The following is a 24,682-nucleotide window of genomic DNA, read 5'->3' as shown; positions in this document are numbered from 1 at the left end:
TCAATCAACAACGTATATTCGTACTCTCTTCCTCTTAGTTAGATTTGGGCTTCACCAAAATTTGAGTTGGCCCAGTCCATATTCAATAGTAAAAGACAGCACAAAAATGGATGGGACAAATTAAAAAAACGCTGATGATTAATTGAAGAAAATAAACCTGTTATGGATGAAAACTTGTTACATAGACCGTTAAGCTTTATTCCCTTAAAACAAACCGTGAAATTGTTGGACTTCTTGGGATAAATGTTTCTTTCTGATTTTTTTTTTTTGACAAAAAGAATGTTAGCAAGGAGTGCCAAGGACCTTTTGTATTATACCGCTATACGTAATTAAATTGAAGAAAAAATCTAGGGGCCAGCAACTTTTGTATTTTGTGGCCAGCACTTAACCATCAAAAGAAAAATGAGTGATCTCCTACCATTAGATGTAATCTCATACCAATAAAACACTATTGATGGCCAATTGATAGTTACAAAACACAAAAGTTGCTGGCCCTAGCACTCCTCCATAGTTACTCAATTTGCTCGGCAATAATATGCTGCTGTTTAAGAATTTTTCTTCCATTTAGTTGGATAAGAGAAAAACGTGCATGATTCTTACTCCAATCACAAGAATATTTTGATAGTTGCTGCTATGAATATTATATTTGAACTTATCGCTTGATAAATGTGTTGTGATGTGTGGATGTGTGTATGTCATAGATCTATGGTTATTAGTTTGTGGCTTTGTGCATCACGATGAAATATTTTCGTGCAAGTCATGAGTTTCTTCTACCTAGATTGCTCGAGATACCTCATATTCCCACATTTCATTGCACCTTCGTGCATCTGGTTTATCAATTTTGTTTCATGTCAGTTTCATTGTTATATTATCTTAAGTGTCTAATTCTGCCAGCTATCAGAACGGAATAAAACTCAATTTCATAAACTGAAAACATTATTTTTATTCCATATAAGAAACGGTGAACATATTTTGCAGTTATTGGTTGGTAACCAATTAATTAATGATCTCTCATGGATCGCATGAGTGAGGCCTTACCATGAGGTTAATATCTAGCCTGAAATACCGAGTGAACATTTATTAATTTTGAAACAGTTGTTGTGGTCCTCCAAGATCTCTCTGTCCGCAGCAGATTACAGCATATAAGAAACCACTCCATTATAATTCGCCTGTATGCCAGCATCCTTTTGCAAATGCAATTTCTCTATCCGAAGAAATAAAAAACCATTTCTATACCCTACTTTGTTGTCATGGTATTTGGTAAAATCCGGGAGTGGATCCTTCCATTTTTTCTCTCAATTAACTTTGTTGTTGGAAGATTTTAATAATAAAACTTCTGCGAAACAAGACTATATGATAGAAGACTTAACAAGGGTACCAATAAAAAGGGTACCAATAAAAAGGGCACCAATTACGTTATTCAATGACAGTTTTCAATGACATTCTTATATTGGGGCATAATCCAAGCTAACTTAACAAGGGTTACCAATAAAAAGGGTAGAAATGCAACGAAAGACGATAAAGAGAACAGAACAACTTGAAATGTAGCACGACATAAAATCATTAATCAAATATGGCAAGAATCATCCATTAGATTTCAACTACTGGAAACTACCAGGGTCAAGAATTTAACATTGTACACTTGCACAAGAAAAATACTAAAAATCTATAATACCAAAGCCACACAACGCCAAAATCAATCCGAACCCCCCGGAGAAAGGCATACAGTTGAGGCAGAAAAACAAAAACACATCAATACGATATTATCACAACAAACACAATACTAAAATAGTTCAAAAAACACTGCATTTAAGCATCCTCCTCCGGAACCTCTTCCTCATCTTCATAGCCATACTCATCATCATCTGCAGTTGCATCTTGGTACTGCTGGTACTCCGATACAAGATCATTCATGTTGCTCTCAGCCTCCGTGAACTCCATCTCATCCATACCCTCTCCAGTGTACCAGTGCAAGAAAGCTTTCCTGCGGAACATAGCAGTGAATTGCTCACTGACCCTGCGGAACATCTCTTGAATGGACGTGGAGTTTCCAATAAAGGTGGATGCCATCTTTAGGCCAGTTGGAGGGATATCACAAACAGTGGACTTGACATTGTTGGGAATCCATTCAACAAAGTAAGATGAATTCTTGTTTTGGACATTTATCATCTGCTCATCAACCTCCTTTGTGCTCATCTTGCCACGGAACATGGCAGATGCTGTCAGGTAGCGCCCATGGCGAGGATCAGCAGCACACATCATGTTCTTGGCATCCCACATCTGCTGGGTCAACTCGGGTACAGTGAGAGCCCTGTACTGCTGTGATCCACGGGATGTGAGGGGGGCAAAACCCACCATGAAGAAATGTAGACGCGGGAAAGGGATGAGGTTCACCGCAAGTTTGCGGAGATCAGAGTTCAATTGACCAGGGAACCGAAGACAACATGTTACACCACTCATTGTGGCTGATATCAAATGGTTCAAGTCTCCAACTGTGAAAACAAAAGAGGAGCTAAATCTTTGCAATGAATTTAAAAAAATAAAAAGTTCATGTCAAGCTGAGCATTATTAACAAATTATTGGAAATGGACTCACAGCTAGGGGTGGTGAGTTTAAGGGTGCGGAAGCAGATATCGTAGAGAGCTTCGTTGTCCAAAACCATGCACTCATCGGCATTCTCAACAAGCTGGTGAACCGAGAGAGTTGCGTTGTAAGGCTCAACAACAGTGTCAGAAACCTTAGGAGATGGGAACACCGAGAAAGTGAGCATCATTCTATCGGGGTATTCTTCTCTGATCTTGGAGATCAGAAGGGTTCCCATTCCGGAACCAGTTCCACCACCAAGGGAGTGGCAAACCTGAAATCCTGAAAAAAGAAAACGTTATGTTATCATCCAATTACAAGTAAAAGTAGCATAGAACAGAAGAAAAACTTTTGAACATGTTTTGCAAAATTTGCACAACAAAAGTTTACTTTTCAAAACCAGCGTATTGACAATTTTTCTTCCCAGATCCATCTATCTATATATTCTCTAAAATTCAACATCATTTCTTCGAATTTTCAACGCGGCTTTGGAAAAGCAGCGACCACAGAAATTCGATTCTTAGAATAAATGACGACAAACAAACAAACATACATGATGCAACGAACTGGTTTATTTTTGAAAACACAATCTCAGAAAATGACGTAAAATTACAAAACAAAACGCTCATAAACTCAGAAGAATCACTTAAACCCTAAGTTCGAAACTAGAACAGAACCGAACATTACCTTGAAGGCAATCACAGTTCTCTGCCTCCTTCCTGACGACGTCGAGAACCGAGTCAATCAACTCAGCCCCCTCTGTGTAGTGTCCCTTGGCCCAGTTGTTACCGGCGCCGGACTGCCCGAAAACGAAGTTATCAGGCCGGAAAATCTGACCGTACGGACCAGATCTGACACTGTCCATGGTGCCGGGCTCCAGATCCATAAGAACAGCCCTGGGAACGAACCTGCCACAACTTGCCTCATTGTAGTACACGTTCACTCGCTCCAATTGCAGGTCGTTGTTTCCACCGTACCTTCCCGTCGAGTCGATCCCGTGCTCCGCGCACACCACCTCCCAGAACTTGGCACCTATCTGGTTGCCGCATTGCCCTCCCTGGATGTGAAGAATCTCACGCATTTTCGAAGACGAGGGAGAAGAAAAAAACGAGTTCTGTAGAGAGTGAGTGAATGTGTGTGAAAAGTGGGAACGCTCTTCTGTGAAATGAGCGACGAAGATAAAGAGGATTTTATAGGTGGGAGTTAACGGAATCGTGACGGTGTTAAGTGAGGTTCGGCAGTTAGCGGGGGGGATTTGACGGTAGCGTTGGGTTTAAGGGGGAATTTCAATTTTGAAATGCTAACGGAAATTTTGAATCTGGTTAGGCATTTATCCCGTGTAATCTGTTTAGTTGTTCTCATCATCTCTGGTCGTTGATTTAAAGAGTTGTGATATGTGTTGACACGTGGAGGCTTAAGATTTTGTGAAGTTTCGGCCGTTAATGCGTTGGAGGAGCGAATCAGGGTACGTCCTCTGACAACACATCGGAACCTGTGTGGTTGGAGAGTAGGAAGGTGACGCTCGGTGTTGGCGAGTGATGCAGACGCGCTTTTTCATGTGGGGCTTTCTTTTGGCCCACATGAAAAGGAGGGCATCGGTTGCACGTGATTGCGGGCTGTGTCATGTGAGTTGCACTTCTTGAAAGCTTCGAAGGCATTGCTTGCATAGTTGTATATTCTCCCCATAGTTTTATATGCAGCAAATATCAAAATTATTTAGTTCTGAGTGAACATACGAAGGTCTATTGAGCTCGAAGTATAATATGCTCGGATTGTTGATTAAAATTGATACATTATATTCAACCAATAATGTACTTATATGTCCGCTAATGTCCCTAAAGTTGTAGGCATCATAGGTTAGCGTTGCAAGTACTTAAATGATACCAAATGAACTAATAATTTGGAATTATCTATACAATTCTTTTCCCCTATATATATCCCATTATGGCTTTGTTCCCAACTACTCTCATCAATTAATATGGCGGGTGGTGTTCTGAGGGCTCCACACACAGGTTGTGCAAACTTTTGTTTCACACTAGCCAAAAATCGATATGGTGGTGGACCCATCACCCATCTAATACTAAAATAGTATGTAGGGCCGTGTTTTTCCATGGATAATAAGAGTAGAAGCAAAGGAGTGAAAAGCAGCATCAAGTGAGAGCAGAGGTACTGATCACAAAGACCCTTCGTGACAAAGTTATGACTTCTTTGCTTTTTATTGCTTTTTCATGGATCCAATGTATCTCCAGCTATAAATATAATCAATAAATTAATCATGACAAACTGAAGTTGGTACGCTTTTTATCACTCTTTCAAATCAACACAGCTACGAGACATAACTTGCAACTTACCACGCACTATAGGAATCTATCTATCTATATCTCTGCTGAACAAAAACGTATTTTTCGACTAAGCTGGGATAACAAGCAACCTTATGACATTGATTTTCCACTTCCAAAAACCGATTATGGGTCAACCACTATCCAATTCTGCCAAGTGCCAAGTGTAAGTTGGTTCTTAATATATGCAATATATATACAAATTAGTTACGTAAATAAAAAGGATTATTGATACATGATTAAATTAAACTAAATAGTTTAGACTACTGTTTATATTCGAAGTATAGGCTAGCTAGGCTCAGTAGTACCAAGTCGTCCTCATCTTCCCTAAAACATGCAAAATATTATAATAGTAATAATAGGAAAGTAGCAAACGGTGAATTATTGGATAATAAGATTATTTAGCGCCCCAGCCCAGCAAGATGCTCCAGTATTGATTCGTTGACCAAAGGAATTTTGATTCGTTGTCACACAAAAGTTTTCTCAAACATGTCCTCTCAACTTTTAACGAGCCATGTTTATATGTAAAGACTTCTTCATTTCATTGTGCAGTTAGTAAAACAAAGAATCCAGGTTCGGTGTTGAAAACAGTTCACCCAAAGTAAATGGACCACAGTTTCTTATTTATTTAAATTTTTAGGGAGAGTATATGGTGTGGATGTATATAATATCCACATGTATGGATTCTACGTGGAATAAATGACATTAAGAAGTTTGGGCTTATAAAGTGATTAGGGTGCTAATGAAATAGTCTGCCATTTTATTATCATGGTTATCTTTTTTTTGGGTTTTTGGGCTTATAAAGTGATTTTGTTTGTAATGGGATTAACAGGTTTGGGTGGATTATTTTGTTTTTGTTTTTCATATAAGTTTTATAGTAGTTTACCAAAAATATCTATAGGTAACCCAAATTATCCATAAAAAATGCTTTGAAAGAACAAAAAAAAATTGTAATAAAAATTTAGTATGTAGTGGAAGAAAAAAAAAGTTAATGCTGAAAAAAATCTCAGAAAACCAAAATAAAATAAACATAGTGTCTCTCACTTGGTATATGGGAAAAAGGAACTCTTTGTCACCTCATAAAAAATTATTTGATTTATTTCGATCACTACCAAAGTAAATATTTAATTTTTTTTATAATTATTAGTACTCTCTGAAATTTATATTTTGTTAATTTTAATTAAAAATATATTTTGCCAATTTTTATATATTATTTTTATTTTAGAATATAAATATTAATTTTATTATAATATTAATTAATAAAATTTATTCAAATATCTAAATTTAATATTATCAGATAATATACAAAATTAATTTAAGTTGAGGTCTATTTTAATAATTTTTTATTTAAAAGTGATTTTTAGTAGTGTAATTCAAATTACATTTTTTTTACTATAATCTATTTTTATATAAAGATAGCCAAACGTAAATCATCTTAAGATAAACTTTTCATCAAAATTATGTTTGCAAAATCAATTTTATGCCAATTTATATACCGTAATGCAAGCACACACCTAAAGATCTCAAGTCACCACAATTATTTGAAAAAACTTAATATTAAATTTATTTTTACATATCTTGCATTAATTTAAGAGACTTCTTTTTGGTTCTTCACAACAAGAGGATTTAACTACTTCAATTTTAATTTTATAATTTTTTTTTTAGGTTTGGCATATAGTCAATAGTAATTAACTTCATAATTTTTTTTTTGCATCTACATGCAACTTCAATACCAGTTATTCCACTTTAATAAAATTCGTATTCTTTTCTTTATGTAACTGAAAATACAGATATATTTATTTGTCGATTTTCCTTCTTTTAAAGTTAACTTCACTTTTCACATTAAGTTCAGTTAAAATTATTTTCTAATATGGGTATGATCATAGTAAAAAACCCGTTTCGTTATTATAACAGAGGTCAATAATTAAAAAATTTTGCTCAATTGGTTTATTGTTAATGTAGGCACTAGTCATTCTTTAATATAATAAACGAATCCTGCTCATTCCACAAATTTTTTTCCACTTGCCAAAAAACTTCACTTTTAACCCATTCACTACTAATAGTCCTATCCTGTTAATCCAATACTCCAAGAAAGATTACATCTCAGTCCATTAATATTTAATTCATGTGGCCCATTACTCCATTCTACCAAAAAAATTAGGCTTCTTCTCTCCATTAATTAATCTACGTAACTGAAATTATTATCGTTCACTAAGTCAACTAACACTGCAAGGAATAGTACATGCCAGCCTTTTAGAGCAGTGGTCATATCAGATTCCCTTCCACGTGTAAGGCACTGCAGAAAAACACGTCAAATCCACATGTGTGGATGTTTAGTATAACCACACTATAGAATTTTTCTAAATTTTATAATAAAAAGGTCCCAAACAAAAATTTTTTTAGCTTGGAATTTTTCAAGCAAACAAAGGGCTAATAGTCAAATTCGTCTTTGAAAGATCACCAATTCTTTAAATTAGTCCTCAAATGATTTGTTTAGTCATATTAGTTCTTGAAAGATAAAACGTAAGTCAAATTAGTCCTTCTGTTAGTTAGATGATGGCGTGTCACGTTAAGTGTTACGTGGTATGATGACATGTCATGTTAAGTGCCACATGTCACTAGATAATTGGTTGATGTATCAGGTCAGTGACACCTGACACGCCACGTATCGCTTGACATGTAAAAAAGATATTTATAATCAAAATAGTCATAAAAGTCCAAACCTAAGTAAAACTTCCATACCTCTTTTTTTGGTACTTCACGCTCTGTAGTCTGTACCTTTTATTATTGGGTCACAAAAGCCAGTTGCAAGTTGTATCTGTAAGCATTCTGACCCAGAAGAAAATGTTTAAGCCCAACCCGGGGCCCAACCTGGGGGGAGGGGCAGAGTTGTGAAAAATAAAAATAAAATGAGAATAAAATTGGTAATTTTAAAGTGGGAAAAAAATTATGAAAAAAATTGGTTTGGGTGGCAAGTGGCAGTGGCGAGTGTCGTAGCCGCAAGCAGAGGTTACAAAGTGCAAAACCCTTAAGCAGACGAAGATGGTGAGTCAGAGGCAGCGACTTGCACGGAAGCGCTTCAAAGAGGAGAACCCTGAGCTCTTTCCCAAGCCCGAGCCCACGCCTCCCAAGGACCCTGACAAAAAGAAGAAGAAGAAGAAGAGCAACACATTTAAGAGCAGCTCCATAAAACGCAGAAGCGATGGCTCCGAAGAACTCGGCGTCTCTAAGAAGCCTTTCAAGAGCAATTACCGAAAGCACCCTCTCAGAGTCCCCGGCATGAAGCCCGGTGACACCTGCTTCATCTGCAAGGCCGCCGACCATATTGCCAAGTCTTGTCCTCAAAAAGCTGAATGGGAGAAGAATAAGGTTTGCTCTTCTTTGCATATAAACAAATGCTGTGAAGTTGGTAACGATAGGGTTAGTTTAATTTAGTTAGGATGAAGTATGAAGTATCAACTGGATTTGGTGCACTGTTGTGATTAAATGTATTGTGGTCTTTACAGATATGCTTGCGGTGTCGACGGCGTGGTCACCGAGCTAAGAATTGCCCTGAAGTTCAAGTTGGTGCCAAGGATGACAAGTATTGTTACAATTGTGGAGAAACTGGTCATTCACTTGCAAATTGTCCCCACCCTGTTCAAGAAGGTTTGTTATCTATCATGCCTTTGTGATATATATTGGAGCTAGAATGGTTCAACTTTAAACAAGATAAGTTGTGAATGATATAACATGAACATTGTTAGTTTCAGGGTTTTCTCTTGAAAATTGGAATTCTTATTAAGCAGTTTACCACAGATTTATAATCATCCTCTTGGGCTTTCTAGTTTACTGAACAATGAAACATTGTTACTTAATGTTGTGCCTTTGATAGAATATTAGAATAACTTCTTTTTGGTTAAGCTTTTGGTTGTGTTCCAATTTGTTTTCTTATGAGATGAAGTGTTTCAATGGTGATGCAGGAGGGACAAAGTTTGCAGAGTGCTTTGTCTGTAAACAGCAAGGACACTTGAGTAAAAACTGCCCTCAAAATGCTCATGGCATCTATCCTAAGGTATTATTGTTTCTCTTTCTTGTTGCCTTGTCAAATATATGATGATGTATTAGCCAAACACTTGAATCAACTGTCTAATCTATATTTAAGTAATTGTTTATACTAGGGTGGTTGTTGTAAAATATGTGGTGGCGTGACACATTTGGCAAGGGATTGTCCCGAAAAAGGGAAGAAAGCTCCTTTTGCTGCTAATGGGCCTGCTGATGGATGTAAGCCTATTCCTATATTCCTGTTTTTGATATCTAAAGTTTCGTCTTTTGATTAGTTTGTATGGGGTCCATATCTCATTTGTTTCCATTTCCAAACATACATCTGATATTATTTATGTTTTGCTGCTATTTAGCTGCATTTAGATCCAGTCTGCAAGTAGAATAATGATTGACCATAACCTCAAGTACATGCAAGTGGTGGAGGTGCACTGCTTTTGCTTGTTCATCACCTTATGATAACTAAAAGAACTGCTGCTAAAAAAATTAGTGCTATTGTTTGCTCTAAATCTAATTTATTCTCTTGTTGGGTGTTCTAAATTGATACTATGAAGCCATAGGATATCATGGAGTGGCTAGTCATATTTGATATTTGTGGTTCTAGACTCACAGATTATGCTTGAGTTTTCACTGTGAACTCAAATTGCATATCACAAACCTTAAATTAGAGGAAATGATTATCTGTTTTAGGAGTAAAATATGTACTTCAAATGTGATTTCTTGCAACTCTTTCTGTATTGCTCCAGTTTAATTGCATTCATTTGCTGATCTCCTGATAAATTGAATTGCTAAAAGTTTTATATCTTGAAGAATGGTACTTGTATTATACACTGCTAATAACTCCATTTCTTCATTCAGCAATGAGACTGAGAAATGAACAGAGGCCTTGTGGAACGATAACCAAATTTGTGAGCGGGGATGACATTGAGGATGACTTCATGACAGATGACATAAATAACAGAGACAAGGACAAGTCCTCTAAGTCCAAAGACGGTCAAGCAAAACCAAAGAATAAGGGTCCTAAAGTTGTGAACTTCAGCTAATGACCGTTATGGTTATGCTTTCATTTGATATGTGGATATGGGCTGTCTCCATTATACCAGTTTTTCTTATTCTATGGCTAAACGCCAGATACAAGGCCCCTCCTACTACTATTCGTTGCAGTCTGCAGACTCACTTCCAGGATGAGCATTAAAAGCTTCTGCAAGTTTGAAGTTGCCTAAAAGTTTGGAGAAGAAGTTACAACATAACTGAAGTACCATTTCATATTTTTGATCGTTAATCTTAGCAGAGTTATGAAAAGGGAAACAAAATGTAACCATAGTTTTTTTTTTGCTACAATCACTAGATTACTGTCGTTATTTGTATTTTGTTTATTTTTTTAAGGGTTGAATTTTGTTGCATCATTTATCGGTGTTCTGTATTTGCACTTGAATTTAGTTCAAGCAAAGCGACAGTTGATAAGCTTAATTGTCGAACGAATTCCAGCCTAAAAAGATTTCCAAATCTGATATATTTAACATCGAAGAGATACCCGGTCTGGTTCGAAGAATTAATTTGATTTAATTTAATTTTTGTATAGGATTTGGCAACTGAAACTAGGGTTGCGCATGGAGCCTGAAGCCAGGTTTGCCATGATCGAGACTCGACCTTAAATAATGATCGGATTTATTTTTGAGTCCTTTATTTGATTTTAGGCCTAGTAAAATCACACCAAATTAGTTCCAAAGTATCTAAATTTGGGCCGAATCTTCGAGTTGGGCCAGAATCATGTGCACTCCTAATTAAAACTAACTTAATGGGTAAACTATAAATCATGCCATATCTTATAGAATCTAATAAAATATTTAACCAAACCAGCCTTTAATCCATAAACAATTTCGCTTTTTTAAGAATTAAATATTAGCTATATGTTAATCTTATCTTATATATTATAAATAATAAATGAATTAAACTAAATTTATAAACACATTTTACTAAAAGAAAAAACTTACTACATCCAAGTTGGCTAATATTTGAATATAATTGTTAAAAATAAATAATATCTTTTTGAAAAGAGAGGATTTAAGAATTAAGATCTAAAATTAAAATTTAGGGAATAATATTGGGCTGTTAGTTTTTGGGTTGAACTTTGATTGTTATTTAAGTTTCCCTGGCTCTTGATGCATTAACCCTATTCCTCTTTGAATAACAATGGATTCTGATACCCCCAACCGCAAGAGGTCCAGAGACGATCACAGCAACCCTAATCCTCTTTCTTCTCCGCAACACACCACCACCAACAACAAGAAGAGGAGGAGGAAGCACAATCATGCTCCAACTCCACAACCCCCCACTCACCGCCACCGCTACAACACACGTCCTAAAGCTAACCCTAACCCTAACCCCAATTCAGGCTCCGCGGTGGTTCAGCAATTGAAGGAAACTGGTGCAGAGAACCCCCAGTTATTCTCTAAGCATGAATTGGCAGCTAAATTAGTTGACTTAGCTGGAAAAGAAAACGGGCAAGGTAAATATGAAGGTGCTGCACTCCAACTGGAACCTGAGGAGAAGTTGTCAAAGAATGCCAGGAGGAGGAGGAAGAACAAAAACAAGAACAATGCACTCAATAATGAAGTGGCAGAAGCAGAACCCACCAAACACAATCACAAGAACAAAGAGAAGAAGAAAAGTAAGAGATTGCTTCGGAGCAACGTGTCAGAATCTAACAACTACAATTCTGAGTCAACTGATGAAATCCCTTTGGTATGCAATAAGATCCATATATTTATTGTACGAGTTGTATTGAATGTCACTCTGGCCTATTTTAGCATTAGCATATATTGGAATTGATACAATAAGAGTTACCCATTGTAGTGCATAAATGGTTAGTTGTTTGTTATCTCCAGAGAACAGGCAATGCCAATTCACCTCATCATACCCGGAGTCAGGGAACTAAAGCACTACTCACTGGAGTGGCCTATGATGAGGTATGTTATGGGATCCATATATTTAGTTTCAATAGTTATATTATATGTGCCTCTATTGTGGAATAATAGTGTAGGTACTGCAAAATAATGGTCCTAGTCCCCCAGTCTTTTTTATAATGATACAATAGGGAGTAGTATTTTACAGTGCATTAAGGCTAACTTGGTGTTTCCAGGTGTGTCAATCATGCCAAGTGCCTGGTCATAAATTCTGGAAATGTCCGAAGAGGAAAGGTCGACACATTCACGAGGAAATTTGCTTCTTTTGTGGGGAATTCGGTCACACGCTTGCAAAATGCTCGGTTTCTACAGCAGGTTTGCTTCAATTTTCCTGCTTTCGGCAACTTCCTTACTTATTTCCATTGTAATATGAGAATGATACTGCTTTGTTAATTCTGCACTTTAAAGTAACAAAGTTACAAGTTAATATTAATAACTACCAGTCAGTTCTTCCTTTGCTACAATATAATCTTCACACATGTTATGGTAACACTTTACACTGTTTTTCCTGTGTTGCCATGTGATTGAAATTGTTTCTTTCGTGGGATATAGGGGGAGGACGATTTGCTAGGTGCTTATTGTGTTTTGCCCATGGACACTTCACTAATAAGTGTCCACAAACTTGTCATGGAATCAGTATGAAGGTATTTTTATGCTTTTTTTTACTCCCGTAATATGAAGGGAGTGTTTTGATTCATTGTTCTCACAACATCTTCTCATTGAGTTAAGTATAACGTCCTTTATGATTCATATTCCTCAGGAGGTTGCTGCTAATGGGCCTATTGACAAAAGTAAGTCTGTTATCTTCTCATTGTTGTTTTTCATATTGTTTGCTCTGAAAATGTTGTACTGCTGTTAATAACTTTGTTGTGGCTGCTGAGCTGTTGTTATTTTCAAATGGTATGTTTGGATTAGTTTATTTTTAGTTCAAAACAGCTTATATGAAAAGCTTAAGACAGCTTTTTGACAAAAAAAAAATTAATAAGATAACGTTATTACTTCCCGTAAATACTTTGTTGCCAAACATGTAATTTATCTTGCTAATTCTTGAATAGTAGATGTGTTAATTTGTCTCTGACAAGTGTTGGTTATTCCTTGCAGCTGTGGAAGCTTAAGGAGAGCACGCTGCTGTCTGTGTGGTTACAAATAACTAGCAGGGATGATTTCCTGTCAATGAGCAAAATTACATGTATGGTTGTGTGATTGTGTCATGTCTTGGAGGCGTGGTATTCCAATTTTGTAGGTTTCTATTCGCCATATATCTTTTTAACAGAAGCATTGGCAATATTTGCATGCCATGTTGATGGAAATTAATCCCTTTTTATATATATATTTATATTTTTCCTCGCTTATGTTTCGAGATTAATTGGTGGCGTATAGTTCATTGAGTTTTCTTGGGTAACAGATCAGTGGCTTGTAGCCATAAGGAGAACATGTTCCGTAGAGACTAAGATAATGAAGCTATAGGTTGACATTTGAAACTGGTAATATGGTGTTCATGTTACTTATTTGAGTTTAGGAACAAGGGAGGTTACATACCCTATTTTTGTGTAATTTTCTCTTGTACACTTTTTATATTTTGTATTAAAAATAATTGATAAGAAATGACAAAAAAATTATTTTTTTTGTACCATAAAAGAAAGGTATAAAAAAATGTAAAAAAAGAAATTATGTAAATATCATTTCGCGTTTAGAAATTTGTTATTTCGTTCGTCTATGTATATAGGATACTAATAGTAATTGGTAAAAACAAATAAACAAACAAAAAGTATTTTTAAATGTTTGTCACGCCATATTTTCACCATTTGAATTGAATTTCAATTTCCTTTGAAGCTTCTTATCTAAAAACGAAAACCAATGCCGCATTACTTTTGGCAAAAGAGTATGTTATCTTGGGTTAGTTTTAGCTAGAACATTAATATAATATTGTTTAAAACGAGGTATAAGTCCAATTATAATTTGAAGAAAAATTAATCTTTTGCTTTCAAAATACGTGCAAAACTAAGATATTTAACACGATAATTAATTGTTTAATATTATAATGTGATGACATGGTAAAAGATAATTTGTAGAGATAATATTCAATTTGGTCCCTGAAAGTTTATAAACGTGACTCATATTAGTTTCTGAGATCATTTTTAGTATAAAAACGTTAATAGAGTGCTGTTGTAGACTATCACATGTCACGTTAAAACTTGTAAAATGATGCAGTTTTGGTTTTAACATTTAAATAGCTCAAAAACGACATCGTATTACTTATTTTGCTAGGTAAAATTTTAATAAACACCATTTAGGATGTTGTTTTTAGGTTATTTGAGTGCCAAAACCAAAACGATATCATTTTACAAAATTTAGTGTGGCATCCGGCTGTCACAACAGTGTTTCGTTTACGTTTATACGTTGAAAATTGTTTTAAGGACTAACATGAGTTATGTTCACAAAGTTTGGGGACTAAATAGAGATAATTGAAACTTCAGGGACTAAATTGAGACTCGCGTGTAACTTCAGGTACCAAATCGAGTATTAAGTGTGATTTGTAATTAAGAAAGCATGCATCATAATCATATATTGATGCACATGCACATGCAAATGCAATGTAGGTTGGTTTACGCTAAGAGCCATCAAAGTTTAGAAATGATATGAACCTTCTGTTTCCTGCCTCAAAATTCTATTGCTCTCCGTTTTTGTCTCCAGGCTCTTATTTCCCTCTGAATAAGGATCTCTTCCTCTGTTTCTCTCTCATTTTTTTTCTTGTTTCTTTCCCAAATCTCTAACTCATTTTCTTTCTCATTTCTCCTTTGAGGCTTTCTCCATCAACGACGACATCATGGTACGTTCTCTTTCTCCTTCGTTTTTCAATGCCGAATAGTTATCTGAAATCTGAGAACATGTGTTATATTATATAGTGCCAGATAGAGATGCCGTTGTTTCTATGTGTTTTAGCACCATCGGATTTACTTAATACAATTATGAAATTTGCTTAATCATTTCATATAACAGAATTTTTCTGATTTTAGAACTTCATTTGTATAATTTTGGTAGATCTTACTTTCATAACTATTGTGCAAATCTAACCTCTTTAGGCAATTAATGAAATGCATAAACGTAAGAACTTGAACTGTGTTGTATGCTTATGTTATTTCCTTTGATTTTACGATGAATTGACTGTGTTAGGCGAACGCGGCATCTGGAATGGCTGTTAATGATGCATGTAAATTGAAGTTTCTGGAGTTAAAGGCAAAGAGGAATTACCGATTCATTGTGTTCAGGATTGAGAACCAAGAAGTGGTGGTGGAGAAAGTCGGAAGCCCCGACGAAACCTATGATGACTTCACTGCTTCTCTACCTGCTAATGAGTGCCGATATGCTGTCTTTGATTTCGATTTCACTACGGACGAGAACTGTCAGAAAAGCAAAATTTTCTTCATTGCATGGTAATTTGATGAAATTCAGTTTCATTAAAGCATTTTGAAACTCATAGTTCTTTCTAGCTATGTGTAGAAATGTTAATAATACTAACATATTGCAGTAATTTTTCTGATTCTCAAGTTAATTTTAGGGAAGAACAATTGATAATTGAAAGTCATAGTTCCTCTGATGAATTAATTGTTTAACATTTAGGGCACCGGATACATCAAGAGTGAGAGAAAAGATGGTGTATGCGAGCTCCAAGGATAGATTCAAGAGGGAACTCGATGGCATTCAAGTTGAATTGCAAGCAACGGATCCAAGTGAGATGAGCTTTGACATCATAAAAGCCCGGGCAATATAATATATAGTTCTATACATCTATTATTGATATAATAAAAGTAATAACCACCATATTTGATTTCATTCCCCTACCTTTTCCCCTTTCTTTTTTTGTTCTTTGTCTTACGATCTACATTCTAAACTGTATCTTAATATGATAGAAGAACACACTGCCATGTATTTCAGACTATAGTAGAAGGTTTGCCTTATTGCAACTATATACATTTTGATTCTGTGACCTTGGGATTTCTTCCCCACCCCCTTTTCTTTCCTGAGTTTGCAGACTGACACCTTCAAGTACATTAAGATTAATAACCCTTGATGTAATTGGTTAAATAATAATTGTAAGATGGGAGACTTGAAAATTAATCTAGAGTTTATACTCGTATATGTTTTGATGATTAGAATATTCAAAGAATTTTTTGACATGTAAAAAGATGTAGTCTATTTAAACAAAAAATGATACTTGTTGAATCAAAGTCACCTGCTATTTGTAAATATTTCTAATTTACTAATGGTCACTCATAGCAGGTATTATATTTTGAATGTTTTGACCTAAGCATGTTTCGGATGTATGTTTGATAACTTATAGTGGATTATAGGATTGTATCATTTTTCCATTACAAAAGGTTCTAAGACAAAACAACAGAAGCAATTTATAGAATGGACAATCTTGTATAGTTGTATGAATATTATATTACATGTAAACCATTCAGATGTCTGCTAGGAGTTACAACATACAAGCTTTTCTTCATGTTAGCCTTTTGTTCTATAATTTTTTGTACTGTTAAGGAAACAATGGATTGGTGCCTCATGAAATAAAGACTAATGCACTTAGAATATCATTAATTATAACGTCTTCATCTGACTTTTCTTAGTGACAAGTAATTAATCAGAATTTTCTTCTACTTTCCATTTCACTAATATCTTACATGTTATTTTTAATATCTATATATATAAAGCAAATATGGTTGATGACAAGAAAGTGAATAGAAAAAAAAGAAAAAGAAAAATCTAAAGGCTTGGAACATGCCATCACCATGTCAAAACAATTGTCCTACGTAAGCTATTGAACTGCGCCATGCTGGCCACAAAATAAAAGTACAAAGGCCACAAAATTCTGGAGTCTTCATTCTCATTTTCCTTGTTCTGTTTTGTCACTCGCTTGTGGAGAATCAGAATGGCTCAGGTACTCAATTGCACATTTTGTTTACATTAATTTCTTCTCCATTGTCTTGTTTCATTATGTATGTTGATGCTTATGCTTGTTTAGTTAGTTAAAAGTAATTGTATTTCTTTGTTCTTATCTATCTCTATCTATTTGCAGAAGATAGAGTTGAAGGTCCTTACTATGACTGATGAAAAAACCAAGAAAAAGGCAATTGAAGCAGTTGCAGATATCTTCGGTAGGTTTCTTCCTCCCACAGAAAACTTGAATATATATTCATGGAACGCAACCAAGGATTAGTGTATTTGATGAACTGTTTGTTTGATGAACAGGGATTGATTCGATTGCTGTAGATATAAATGAACAGAAGATAACAGTGATTGGTGAAATGGATGCAGTGGCAGTAGTGAAGAAACTGAAGAAGATAGGGAAGGTTGACATATTATCGGTTGGACCTGCTAAGGAAGAAAAGAAAGAAGAAACAAAACAAGAAGAGAAGAAGGAAGAGAAGAAAGAAGAGGCAAACAAGGAGAATAAATAAATACAATTACAATACATGTCATCTGATTTTTCATATTCTTCCCTCTTTTTTCTTTCTTATAATACAGAAATCATGGATTTAATTCATGTTGGTTTCTTTATAAATCTGTGGTCACAATCATTTTCTAGTGCTTGATTGCTGAAATGGAAACAAGTAACTAGATGAGCATTAAAAATTTGTATGGATTTTAATTTTCTTTGATATTCACATTATTATGTATGAGTGGAGGTAAGCATTGAAGAGATGTATGATATGATCTGATCTTGTAAATTGCGGCCACGGCTTCTCCTCTGATAGTGATAAGATTGTAGATAAATATGACGTCTTGTTTCAGCAAATGATTATTAAACTAAAATTTCATGGTGATTTTCTATAAATTAAGTGCCAATGAAACCAAGTGTATAGGACGCTCGTGATTCCATCATTCCACACTACCACTTGAAAGATGAAAGAAGACAACTATGGTTTTCAAAGCATTCATCTCAGTGTGAAAGCTAAGTCATGTATATACACACGTTTGCTTCATGATCAAAGCATTTTCGTCAATCATTCTGTCGAGTCATCTTTGGCTGTATATATGGTGGGCAACAGCGACAGATTATCTTGGTCATGAGAGAATCTGAAAAAATCTTCACTCTGTTAGAGAAGTTCACAATGTAAGCTTATAAGAAGAGACAATTCTTTTGTGGTAAACATTTTATCTTTCTCGGAGCAGAATCACTTCAAATAAGTACAATTTCAACTTGCAGAGGTCATTACAGGACTACAATAAATTGTAACTATACATAAGTCAGCTGAATTTTTACATACACGTTTACATTCATGTATAGAGACTAATAAAAAAATCAACAGTCCCGGCTTTTTTCATAACATACATTCATACACACCCGCCAACTTCATTGTGCGTGTGTGAATATATAGTGTTAGATCTTCATCTATAGCAACAAGAAGTAAAAAAAATCAATCTATACTAGCAGCGGAGTCGTCCTGCTTCATACATATCTCAACTGAAAACCCAATCTCAGTTCTTCATTTCAGCCTACATAAAACAATAATCATAACAGGCAAATAATCATGGTGCCACTTCAAATGTCAAAAGAAAGGGGCCATGCAACAATTGAAACTTGAGACCCAATGCATCATGTATATATAACCTGATGATAAAAGACTATATAGCAAACATGAAATATTCATGCTATAAGCTATATGTGACCTTTTAATACCAACCAAACATCATTGACTTAGCTAGTCATAATGAGAAATGTTTTTTCAAACATGCAGGAATTTTTTAGGCAAAAGGGGTACATCTATCATTAATATAAGCTGAAGAATGGACAGGATGTAACACATTCCTCTACGTAATAATCAATTTCTTATGCCTGGTTGGTTAAAGACATCCAGTTAGATTTATAATACTTGAGCAAAAAATAAAAGTTATTACGATAAGTATATAATGTTTACACTATTAAAAGAAAAAAAAAGATAATTTATGTTCCTTAACCTTTTTGGGAAATGCAGGCATATATAAATGAAAAAGAAGCATATCTGAAACCAGTAAACAAGTAATTTTTTTATGTATTATGGAAAAAAAATGGGCGTACAGGTTACATGTCAGTTACCAATTGCTCAAAAAATATATATATCAGAGGAGGAGGGAACCATTTGAACCCGCAGTGGGTCATTGGTCACAGCTAACCAGATAATTTGTAGATACCCATAAGTTAACGTATCCAAGTTGACAATCTACCCTATAACTATACATTAGTCCTTTTGAAACCTCGAAAGTATGTGAGCATACTTCCGCTTCTCCATCATCTGTTTTATCACTTCATGAGCATCGTTGGTTCTTCCGGCATTGCGCAAACTACTCACTAATGTATTATAGACAACAAAATTTGGACTACAACCTTTGGTCTCCATCTCCTTGAGCATTGAGCAGGCTTCCTTGAACTTTCGTGCCTTACATAATCCCCGAATTATGGAATTGTATGTAAACACATTTGGGACCTGTTCTCTAGAAATCATCTCTCGAAACATTTCCAGAGCTTTCTCAAGCTCACCTGCCACTACATATCCTGTTATCATTACAGTGTAAGCCACCACATCAGGCGTGCCCCCATTCTTTATTATTTCATCAAAAAAGTATTTGCATGCATCCACATTCCCAGCTCTGCTGAGTCCATCTATCAATGTGGTGTAATGAAGCACTGTTGGCTCTATACCTGTTTCTCTCATGAGATTTAGAAGATTAAGAGCTGCAAGGGGCTTGTCTCCTTTACCAAGGACATGAAGAAGAATGTTATAGGTGTGAAAATCTGGAGAAAATCCATTCCTACCCATCTCATCAAGCAGTATGTGGAACTGATCCATCTTTCCAAGTTTGTACTTAGAAAACATGACAATATTGTATGTTAAAACATCTGAAGAAAAACCCTCCAGCAACATTTGTTGATGAACCCACTCAATCAACTTGTACTGGCGTAACACAAAAAGACCATGCAGAATCGCATTGTAGGAGTGCTTAAAAGGCCTATAATTAAAAGTCATTGATTTAATAAACCTCTCCACCAATTTCTTAGCTAAACCTGCCTCACCACAAGTTCGAATCAAAATGTTGAACGTACGAGCAGTAGCAGGAAACCCTTTCTCAATCATCTCATCAACCAACCTCCACAACGCCTTAAACTCCAGGCACTCAGCATATATGTTCATCATCAAGTGATATGCATTTGAAGTGGGTCTGTAGTCCTCCTGCTGATTGCACCACACGAAAAACTTGTATGCCAATTTGGCACACCTGGTTTTATTCTCAAAATTTATGCTCTTCAAGATTCCAGCGAGAACTTCTCTGACAAGAATCCCGGACGGACTTACATTCAATTCATCTAAAACTAACCTAGCATCAAGGCCCGGTCCATCTTGTCGAAGAACCTCAAGGACCTTCTTGGCATCTAGCTTCACGTTTTCTAAGAACCCTCTTCTAAGCGAAAACTGATTATGGTTACAGCTCCAATCCTCATCCACATGGAGCCTTTCACCCTCGTTGGAATCATACTCCGAAACTATCCTTTTTAAAGGTTCCTCGACGCATTCAAACCCATCATCACCAAGGAAACTACCGTCACATAATTTCCGTGACATAATCAAGCAATGGGGAATTTTGTGAACTATTCTTGGACCTAAAAGGGTTACTGAATTCATGGCTCGATCTCGAACCCATTATTATATCAGCAACTTTGAAATACACAACACAATAGCGGAGTTTCTCTGCACTGGAATCTTCGAGAAGCTCATGGTGCTACCGAGCTGATGGATGATGCCCATCGAATCGAAAAATCCAGCTTGGAGGAACAGATTGAGTATACAAGAACAAGGAGATAAACATGAAGGGGCAAAATATCGTACCGTGTTGAACGATACTTTGGCGTTTTGATCGAGACAGCGTTGCAGGTGCTGGAGAATTGCATCATATGGAGCTGCAATGCATTGTCACTAATCTCACTGAACTCCGCAACTGCAAAACCCTAACACATTGGACGAAGGAAGAAGAAATCACTTTTTCTCAAGTCTTTCCTTTGCCGTCAAACGCATCGTTTCGTTCGCTAAGTCAATTATTCTTAAATCCCAAAAGCGTAGTCCAAAAACAGATCCAGAAAAGAAAGGAAAAAATCGGGGTTAACTTTTACCCAAATTTCTAGTTTAGGATTTTAGTTTGACAATGCAATTAATATCCTTTTTTTTTTAATTACCTAAAATAAGAAAATTGATAAAGTAATAAAATTAGAGATTAACCACTATTGAATTAATAATTTCTATTATATATAAGTAGTACTTTAATTTAAAAGTAATTAAACTCTCATTTGTCAACTTGTGTGAATATCTCAATAGACCTTCAGCAGAACACCACATTATCCTTAAGATTTCTACTACTTTTGATGTCCATAATCAATTTACAAATAGCATTAACATCTTGAGATCAATGATAAATTGTTTTCTTCTTATTTGGAAGAGCATTTATCTCCACTGATGTGTACAAGAAAATATACTATTTAAGTATTAAGACACCATTTTCACTTAATAATAACAATACAGTGTGGTTCATACATAATTGATACTGCACATACACATAACAAGGTTCACATAAATCCACTATACACAAACATATGTAACAACTAACAACATGAGACAACCAGAAAGCACATAAATAATAAATTCTTCAATTGCATTACTCCTCCAGTCTTCTTTCACCTTCAGCCTGGATTTCACCACTATTCTTGTTCAATGTTAAATCTTCACCTCCTGCATTCATAAGAACAACATCAGAATCAGAATTATACTAGTCATATACAAATGTGTTTGCAAAATCTGCCAAGAAAACATATACCCTTTGATGATGATTGATTCTCCTCTGATTTGCCAAACCAAGAGCCAACAACACCTTTAATCTTACCAACCACACTTTTTCCTGGACTACTCACATTGCTCTCTTCAGTTTCAGCCACTGTCTCTTCTCCTTGCTTCTTTATAGCATCCACATCCCTATCCTCACCCTCAGAAGCCTTCTTTGGATCTTCTTTACGCTTGTTAAAAGCTTCTGAAATCACCTCAGAAAGTGCCTTGTCTTCTTCACCAGGCTTTAGCTTCTCAGCCAAATAGTCCTTCACATTCACCCTTTTGTCTTCTCCTTTCTCCACATTTTCTGTTTCAACTCCAACACTGTCTTCTGATCTGGTTCCGGACACTTTAGACTTCACTGCACTTCCCACACCAGCAACCTTCCCATAAACTGGAGCAAGTTTCTCTGTCACAGAGGTAGCAATGTTCTTTCCTGACTTGTTAGAAGAATCCTCACGTTTTCCCTCTCCATCACCTTTCTCTCCATGATCACTCTTAGGAACAGCAGCAACACCTTCAGCAGAGATAGCCCTATCAGCAGCAATTGCAGAAGTGGCAGATGATATCTCATCTGAGTAACTCTTTTCCTTTGATGGATTCTCCATTTCATCTCTGGATATGTTGCTGTTGAAAGTTTGTTCAGTTGCTTCAGGATTTTCCCTGTGGCTGCTGGTACTTGAGGATATAGTATCTGAAGCAAACTGAGTTTCCTTCTCTTGCACAAGCTCTGGCAAGTCTCGTTCATGGTTTTCATGATCAGGAGGGTGCTCGGTTTTAGTTGCACTTGAGAGTTGAGGCTCTGGCTTTTGCTCAGATTGATCTTTGTTTCCATCAGAAGAGTCTTGAGTTTCAGCAGAATCTGGCAGGAATTTTGGCACTAGAACAGACTTTGGATCATCTTTGATCTTCTCCTCAAAAGATTTCTCCACTTCTTTAATCTTTATTTCATCATCAGGACCTGCAAGCCCAACATCATTTATTAACATACATAATCATCAGGCAAGTGATAAATTATGTATCACCAATTTTGATCACTTCAATCAGTCTCTAACCACACCATGTTATCAACACTAAAGACAAACACCACCTTGGCAGCAATCTCCTATCAAATTTAACTGTGAAATTTTACAAAGTATAGCAGTAATATTACAATGCATCAGTACATGATGCATAATCTACAACAGAAAATTGAGTTCTGCTCCTACTTACCTTTCCCTGTTGAATCAGTGTCTTCTGTTTGATAACTGGGAGGAATAGTGTATGCCTCAGGCCTACTTCCCGGCGGGTGCAGTTCTTCACCCAAGCTTGTTGGATTCTCCAAATTTCCCTTAAATTTCTCTTCCTCAGCAAATGCTTTAGCTGGTTCAGTGGTTATGTCTTCATTAGTTTCTGTAGTTGGAGAAGCACCAACAACTCTTGGCTGGTGATGAGGTTCTTCTCCCACAAATGGTGTTGTACCTCCAGAACTTGGTACTGTCTTGTCCAGATTTTCAACTTGCTCAGGTTCTGGTTCACCACTTTTAACAAAATCTTCCACTTGCTCATATGTTGGGGGAGAACTTTGAACAGCTTCACTTTCACCAACTGCAGAATATCCAAAAACAAAATCCAACTCAACTAAACTTATTTCTTTTTCTTGAATCATTTTGTTAAATGATAAATATAACAAATGCTGGTTGGTCATCAAACCATTACTAATGCAAATGATTACCTGTTCCAGTTTGATAATTTCGAGTAGTAGCGTATGCCTCAGATATGTTCTCCAAAGTGTCCTTAGAATGCCCTTCCTTCTCTTCCTCAGTGGCTATGTTTTCATCAGTTGGAGAAACAACACCTACAGTTCCTGCCTTGTCCTGAGGTTCTTCTCCCATATTTGTTGTGCCACCATAATTGGCTTCTGACTTGCCCAAATTTTCTACTTGCTCAGATTCCGTTGCAGCATTTTTAACATAATTTTCGACTTGTTGATACGTTGGCGGAGCATCTTTAACATCTCCACTTTCATCAACTGCACAACATTCAACAACACAGAAAAGAAAACCGTGAGGATTTAACTTTTCAGATATTTTAACATACAATATGTTAATATGTATATGATTGAAAAAGATGATGTAAAAAAAAGAATAGTTTAGTTTCTAATATGGAAGAAAGAGAAAAGAGTAGAGTACCTAATGCTCTATCAACTTGTTGGTTTTCAGGCTCATTGATGTCATGATGAACAGGACTGTTCTGATCTTCACTACTGCTATTGTCATGAACATGATCAAGGACTCGTTGACCATGCTTCTTTACTGTATCCTTAATCTTCTTAGCCCTTGCCTTCACCTTGTTCAGAACCGATGACTTCTTCTCAGGATCACTATGTTGTTCTTCTGCATACATATGCACCCGATCAGATGCCTTCAAATTCAAACTTGCATACATGAAAAAGAAAAAAGAGACTCATACCGAGTTGTGAAGCAGAATCATTGAAGGGTGGTTGTTGTTCATCATTCTCATCTTGTTCTTGATGACTACGAACTACTTCAGACTCCATGAAAGAAACTGCTTAATTGATCTCTGTATACAAAAGAGAGTAAAGGCTATAGAGAGTTTATAGACAAGTCCCATGAAACAGTTTGCAACTTTGCATCTCATAACTGGAGCCACGTGGACATTGGTAACATGTAATCATCAACTGACACGTACATAGTGAGCGGTTTTTGTTTTCTTTCAAAAACAAATAACTGTCGTCGTCATTTGAAATGTTGTTTAGAGTTGGAATGCTAGATATAGTAATGTAGGGTCACATCCGAAGAATAAGGATTAATGTTTGATTTAGATGTGATTAACTGACACACGGAAACTAATCACTAGCCAAGTGACAAGAGTGCATGTATGTAAAATAATTCAGATTTTG

At 35.9% G+C, this 24,682-nt stretch overlaps 6 protein-coding genes and 1 long non-coding RNA gene across 7 annotated transcripts; 3 read left to right on the top strand and 4 right to left on the bottom strand.

Annotated features, from left to right (window-relative positions):
- On the bottom strand, positions 1,558-3,764 carry LOC107617792 (tubulin beta-1 chain). Its single transcript, XM_016319662.2, has 3 exons — positions 3,271-3,764; positions 2,596-2,865; positions 1,558-2,492 (listed from the first exon to the last, which is right to left on the bottom strand). Exons 1-3 carry the CDS (start codon positions 3,662-3,664, stop codon positions 1,810-1,812), a joined length of 1,347 nt encoding a protein of 448 aa, XP_016175148.1. The 5' UTR covers positions 3,665-3,764; the 3' UTR covers positions 1,558-1,809.
- LOC107616096 lies at positions 7,841-15,894 on the top strand. Its single transcript, XM_021112107.1, has 12 exons — positions 7,841-8,291; positions 8,429-8,570; positions 8,885-8,976; positions 9,083-9,185; positions 9,822-10,003; positions 11,184-11,708; positions 11,852-11,932; positions 12,002-12,006; positions 12,106-12,244; positions 12,482-12,565; positions 15,104-15,363; positions 15,551-15,894. The coding sequence occupies exons 1-12, from the start codon at positions 7,965-7,967 to the stop codon at positions 15,699-15,701; spliced, it is 2,091 nt and encodes a 696-aa protein (XP_020967766.1). The 5' UTR covers positions 7,841-7,964; the 3' UTR covers positions 15,702-15,894.
- LOC107617120 (zinc finger CCHC domain-containing protein 9) lies at positions 11,093-13,470 on the top strand. Its single transcript, XM_016318911.2, has 6 exons — positions 11,093-11,708; positions 11,852-11,932; positions 12,106-12,244; positions 12,482-12,573; positions 12,690-12,720; positions 13,031-13,470. The coding sequence occupies exons 1-6, from the start codon at positions 11,157-11,159 to the stop codon at positions 13,042-13,044; spliced, it is 909 nt and encodes a 302-aa protein (XP_016174397.1). The 5' UTR covers positions 11,093-11,156; the 3' UTR covers positions 13,045-13,470.
- On the top strand, positions 16,644-17,632 carry LOC107617121 (heavy metal-associated isoprenylated plant protein 39). The gene is made up of 3 exons (XM_016318912.2): positions 16,644-16,868; positions 17,007-17,085; positions 17,180-17,632. Exons 1-3 carry the CDS (start codon positions 16,860-16,862, stop codon positions 17,386-17,388), a joined length of 297 nt encoding a protein of 98 aa, XP_016174398.1. The 5' UTR covers positions 16,644-16,859; the 3' UTR covers positions 17,389-17,632.
- LOC110266476 lies at positions 18,144-20,986 on the bottom strand. The gene is made up of 2 exons (XR_002353885.1): positions 20,794-20,986; positions 18,144-18,427 (listed from the first exon to the last, which is right to left on the bottom strand). It is a non-coding gene; the product is annotated as an uncharacterized LOC110266476 (long non-coding RNA).
- Positions 18,935-20,796, bottom strand: LOC107617119 (pentatricopeptide repeat-containing protein At1g55630-like). Its single transcript, XM_016318910.2, has one exon. The coding sequence runs from the start codon at positions 20,587-20,589 to the stop codon at positions 19,150-19,152; it is 1,440 nt and encodes a 479-aa protein (XP_016174396.1). The 5' UTR covers positions 20,590-20,796; the 3' UTR covers positions 18,935-19,149.
- LOC107617118 (low-temperature-induced 65 kDa protein) lies at positions 21,365-24,391 on the bottom strand. The gene is made up of 6 exons (XM_016318909.2): positions 24,232-24,391; positions 23,952-24,155; positions 23,495-23,791; positions 22,993-23,367; positions 21,773-22,741; positions 21,365-21,687 (listed from the first exon to the last, which is right to left on the bottom strand). The coding sequence occupies exons 1-6, from the start codon at positions 24,317-24,319 to the stop codon at positions 21,614-21,616; spliced, it is 2,007 nt and encodes a 668-aa protein (XP_016174395.1). The 5' UTR covers positions 24,320-24,391; the 3' UTR covers positions 21,365-21,613.

This window comes from Arachis ipaensis, chromosome B09 (genome assembly GCF_000816755.2).
Source record: "Arachis ipaensis cultivar K30076 chromosome B09, Araip1.1, whole genome shotgun sequence".
Taxonomy (NCBI): domain Eukaryota; kingdom Viridiplantae; phylum Streptophyta; class Magnoliopsida; order Fabales; family Fabaceae; genus Arachis; species Arachis ipaensis.
The sequence above is the reverse complement of the archived record's forward strand: the minus strand, read 5'-3'. Positions and strand labels throughout refer to the sequence as shown.

Bases quoted from the DNA above. Each gene is read 5' to 3' on its own strand.
- LOC107617119 (XM_016318910.2), bottom strand. From the start codon at position 20,589: ATGAATTCAGTAACCCTTTTAGGTCCAAGAATAGTTCACAAAATTCCC.
- LOC107617121 (XM_016318912.2), top strand. The intron at 17,086-17,179 runs GTAGGTTTCTTC...TTTGATGAACAG, and splicing joins AGCAGTTGCAGATATCTTCG to GGATTGATTCGATTGCTGTA.
- LOC107617792 (XM_016319662.2), bottom strand. From the start codon at position 3,664: ATGCGTGAGATTCTTCACATCCAGGGAGGGCAATGCGGCAACCAGATA. The intron at 2,866-3,270 runs GTAATGTTCGGT...TTCTTTTTTCAG, and splicing joins GAACTGTGATTGCCTTCAAG to GATTTCAGGTTTGCCACTCC. The intron at 2,493-2,595 runs GTGAGTCCATTT...TTGTTTTCACAG, and splicing joins TAAACTCACCACCCCTAGCT to TTGGAGACTTGAACCATTTG.
- LOC107617120 (XM_016318911.2), top strand. From the start codon at position 11,157: ATGGATTCTGATACCCCCAACCGCAAGAGGTCCAGAGACGATCACAGC. The intron at 11,709-11,851 runs GTATGCAATAAG...TGTTATCTCCAG, and splicing joins CAACTGATGAAATCCCTTTG to AGAACAGGCAATGCCAATTC. The intron at 12,574-12,689 runs GTATTTTTATGC...CATATTCCTCAG, and splicing joins GTCATGGAATCAGTATGAAG to GAGGTTGCTGCTAATGGGCC.
- LOC107617118 (XM_016318909.2), bottom strand. From the start codon at position 24,319: ATGGAGTCTGAAGTAGTTCGTAGTCATCAAGAACAAGATGAGAATGAT. The intron at 24,156-24,231 runs GTATGAGTCTCT...ATATGTATGCAG, and splicing joins TGATTCTGCTTCACAACTCG to AAGAACAACATAGTGATCCT. The intron at 22,742-22,992 runs GTAAGTAGGAGC...TTGGGCTTGCAG, and splicing joins CACTGATTCAACAGGGAAAG to GTCCTGATGATGAAATAAAG.
- LOC107616096 (XM_021112107.1), top strand. From the start codon at position 7,965: ATGGTGAGTCAGAGGCAGCGACTTGCACGGAAGCGCTTCAAAGAGGAG. The intron at 11,709-11,851 runs GTATGCAATAAG...TGTTATCTCCAG, and splicing joins CAACTGATGAAATCCCTTTG to AGAACAGGCAATGCCAATTC. The intron at 12,245-12,481 runs GTTTGCTTCAAT...CGTGGGATATAG, and splicing joins ATGCTCGGTTTCTACAGCAG to GGGGAGGACGATTTGCTAGG.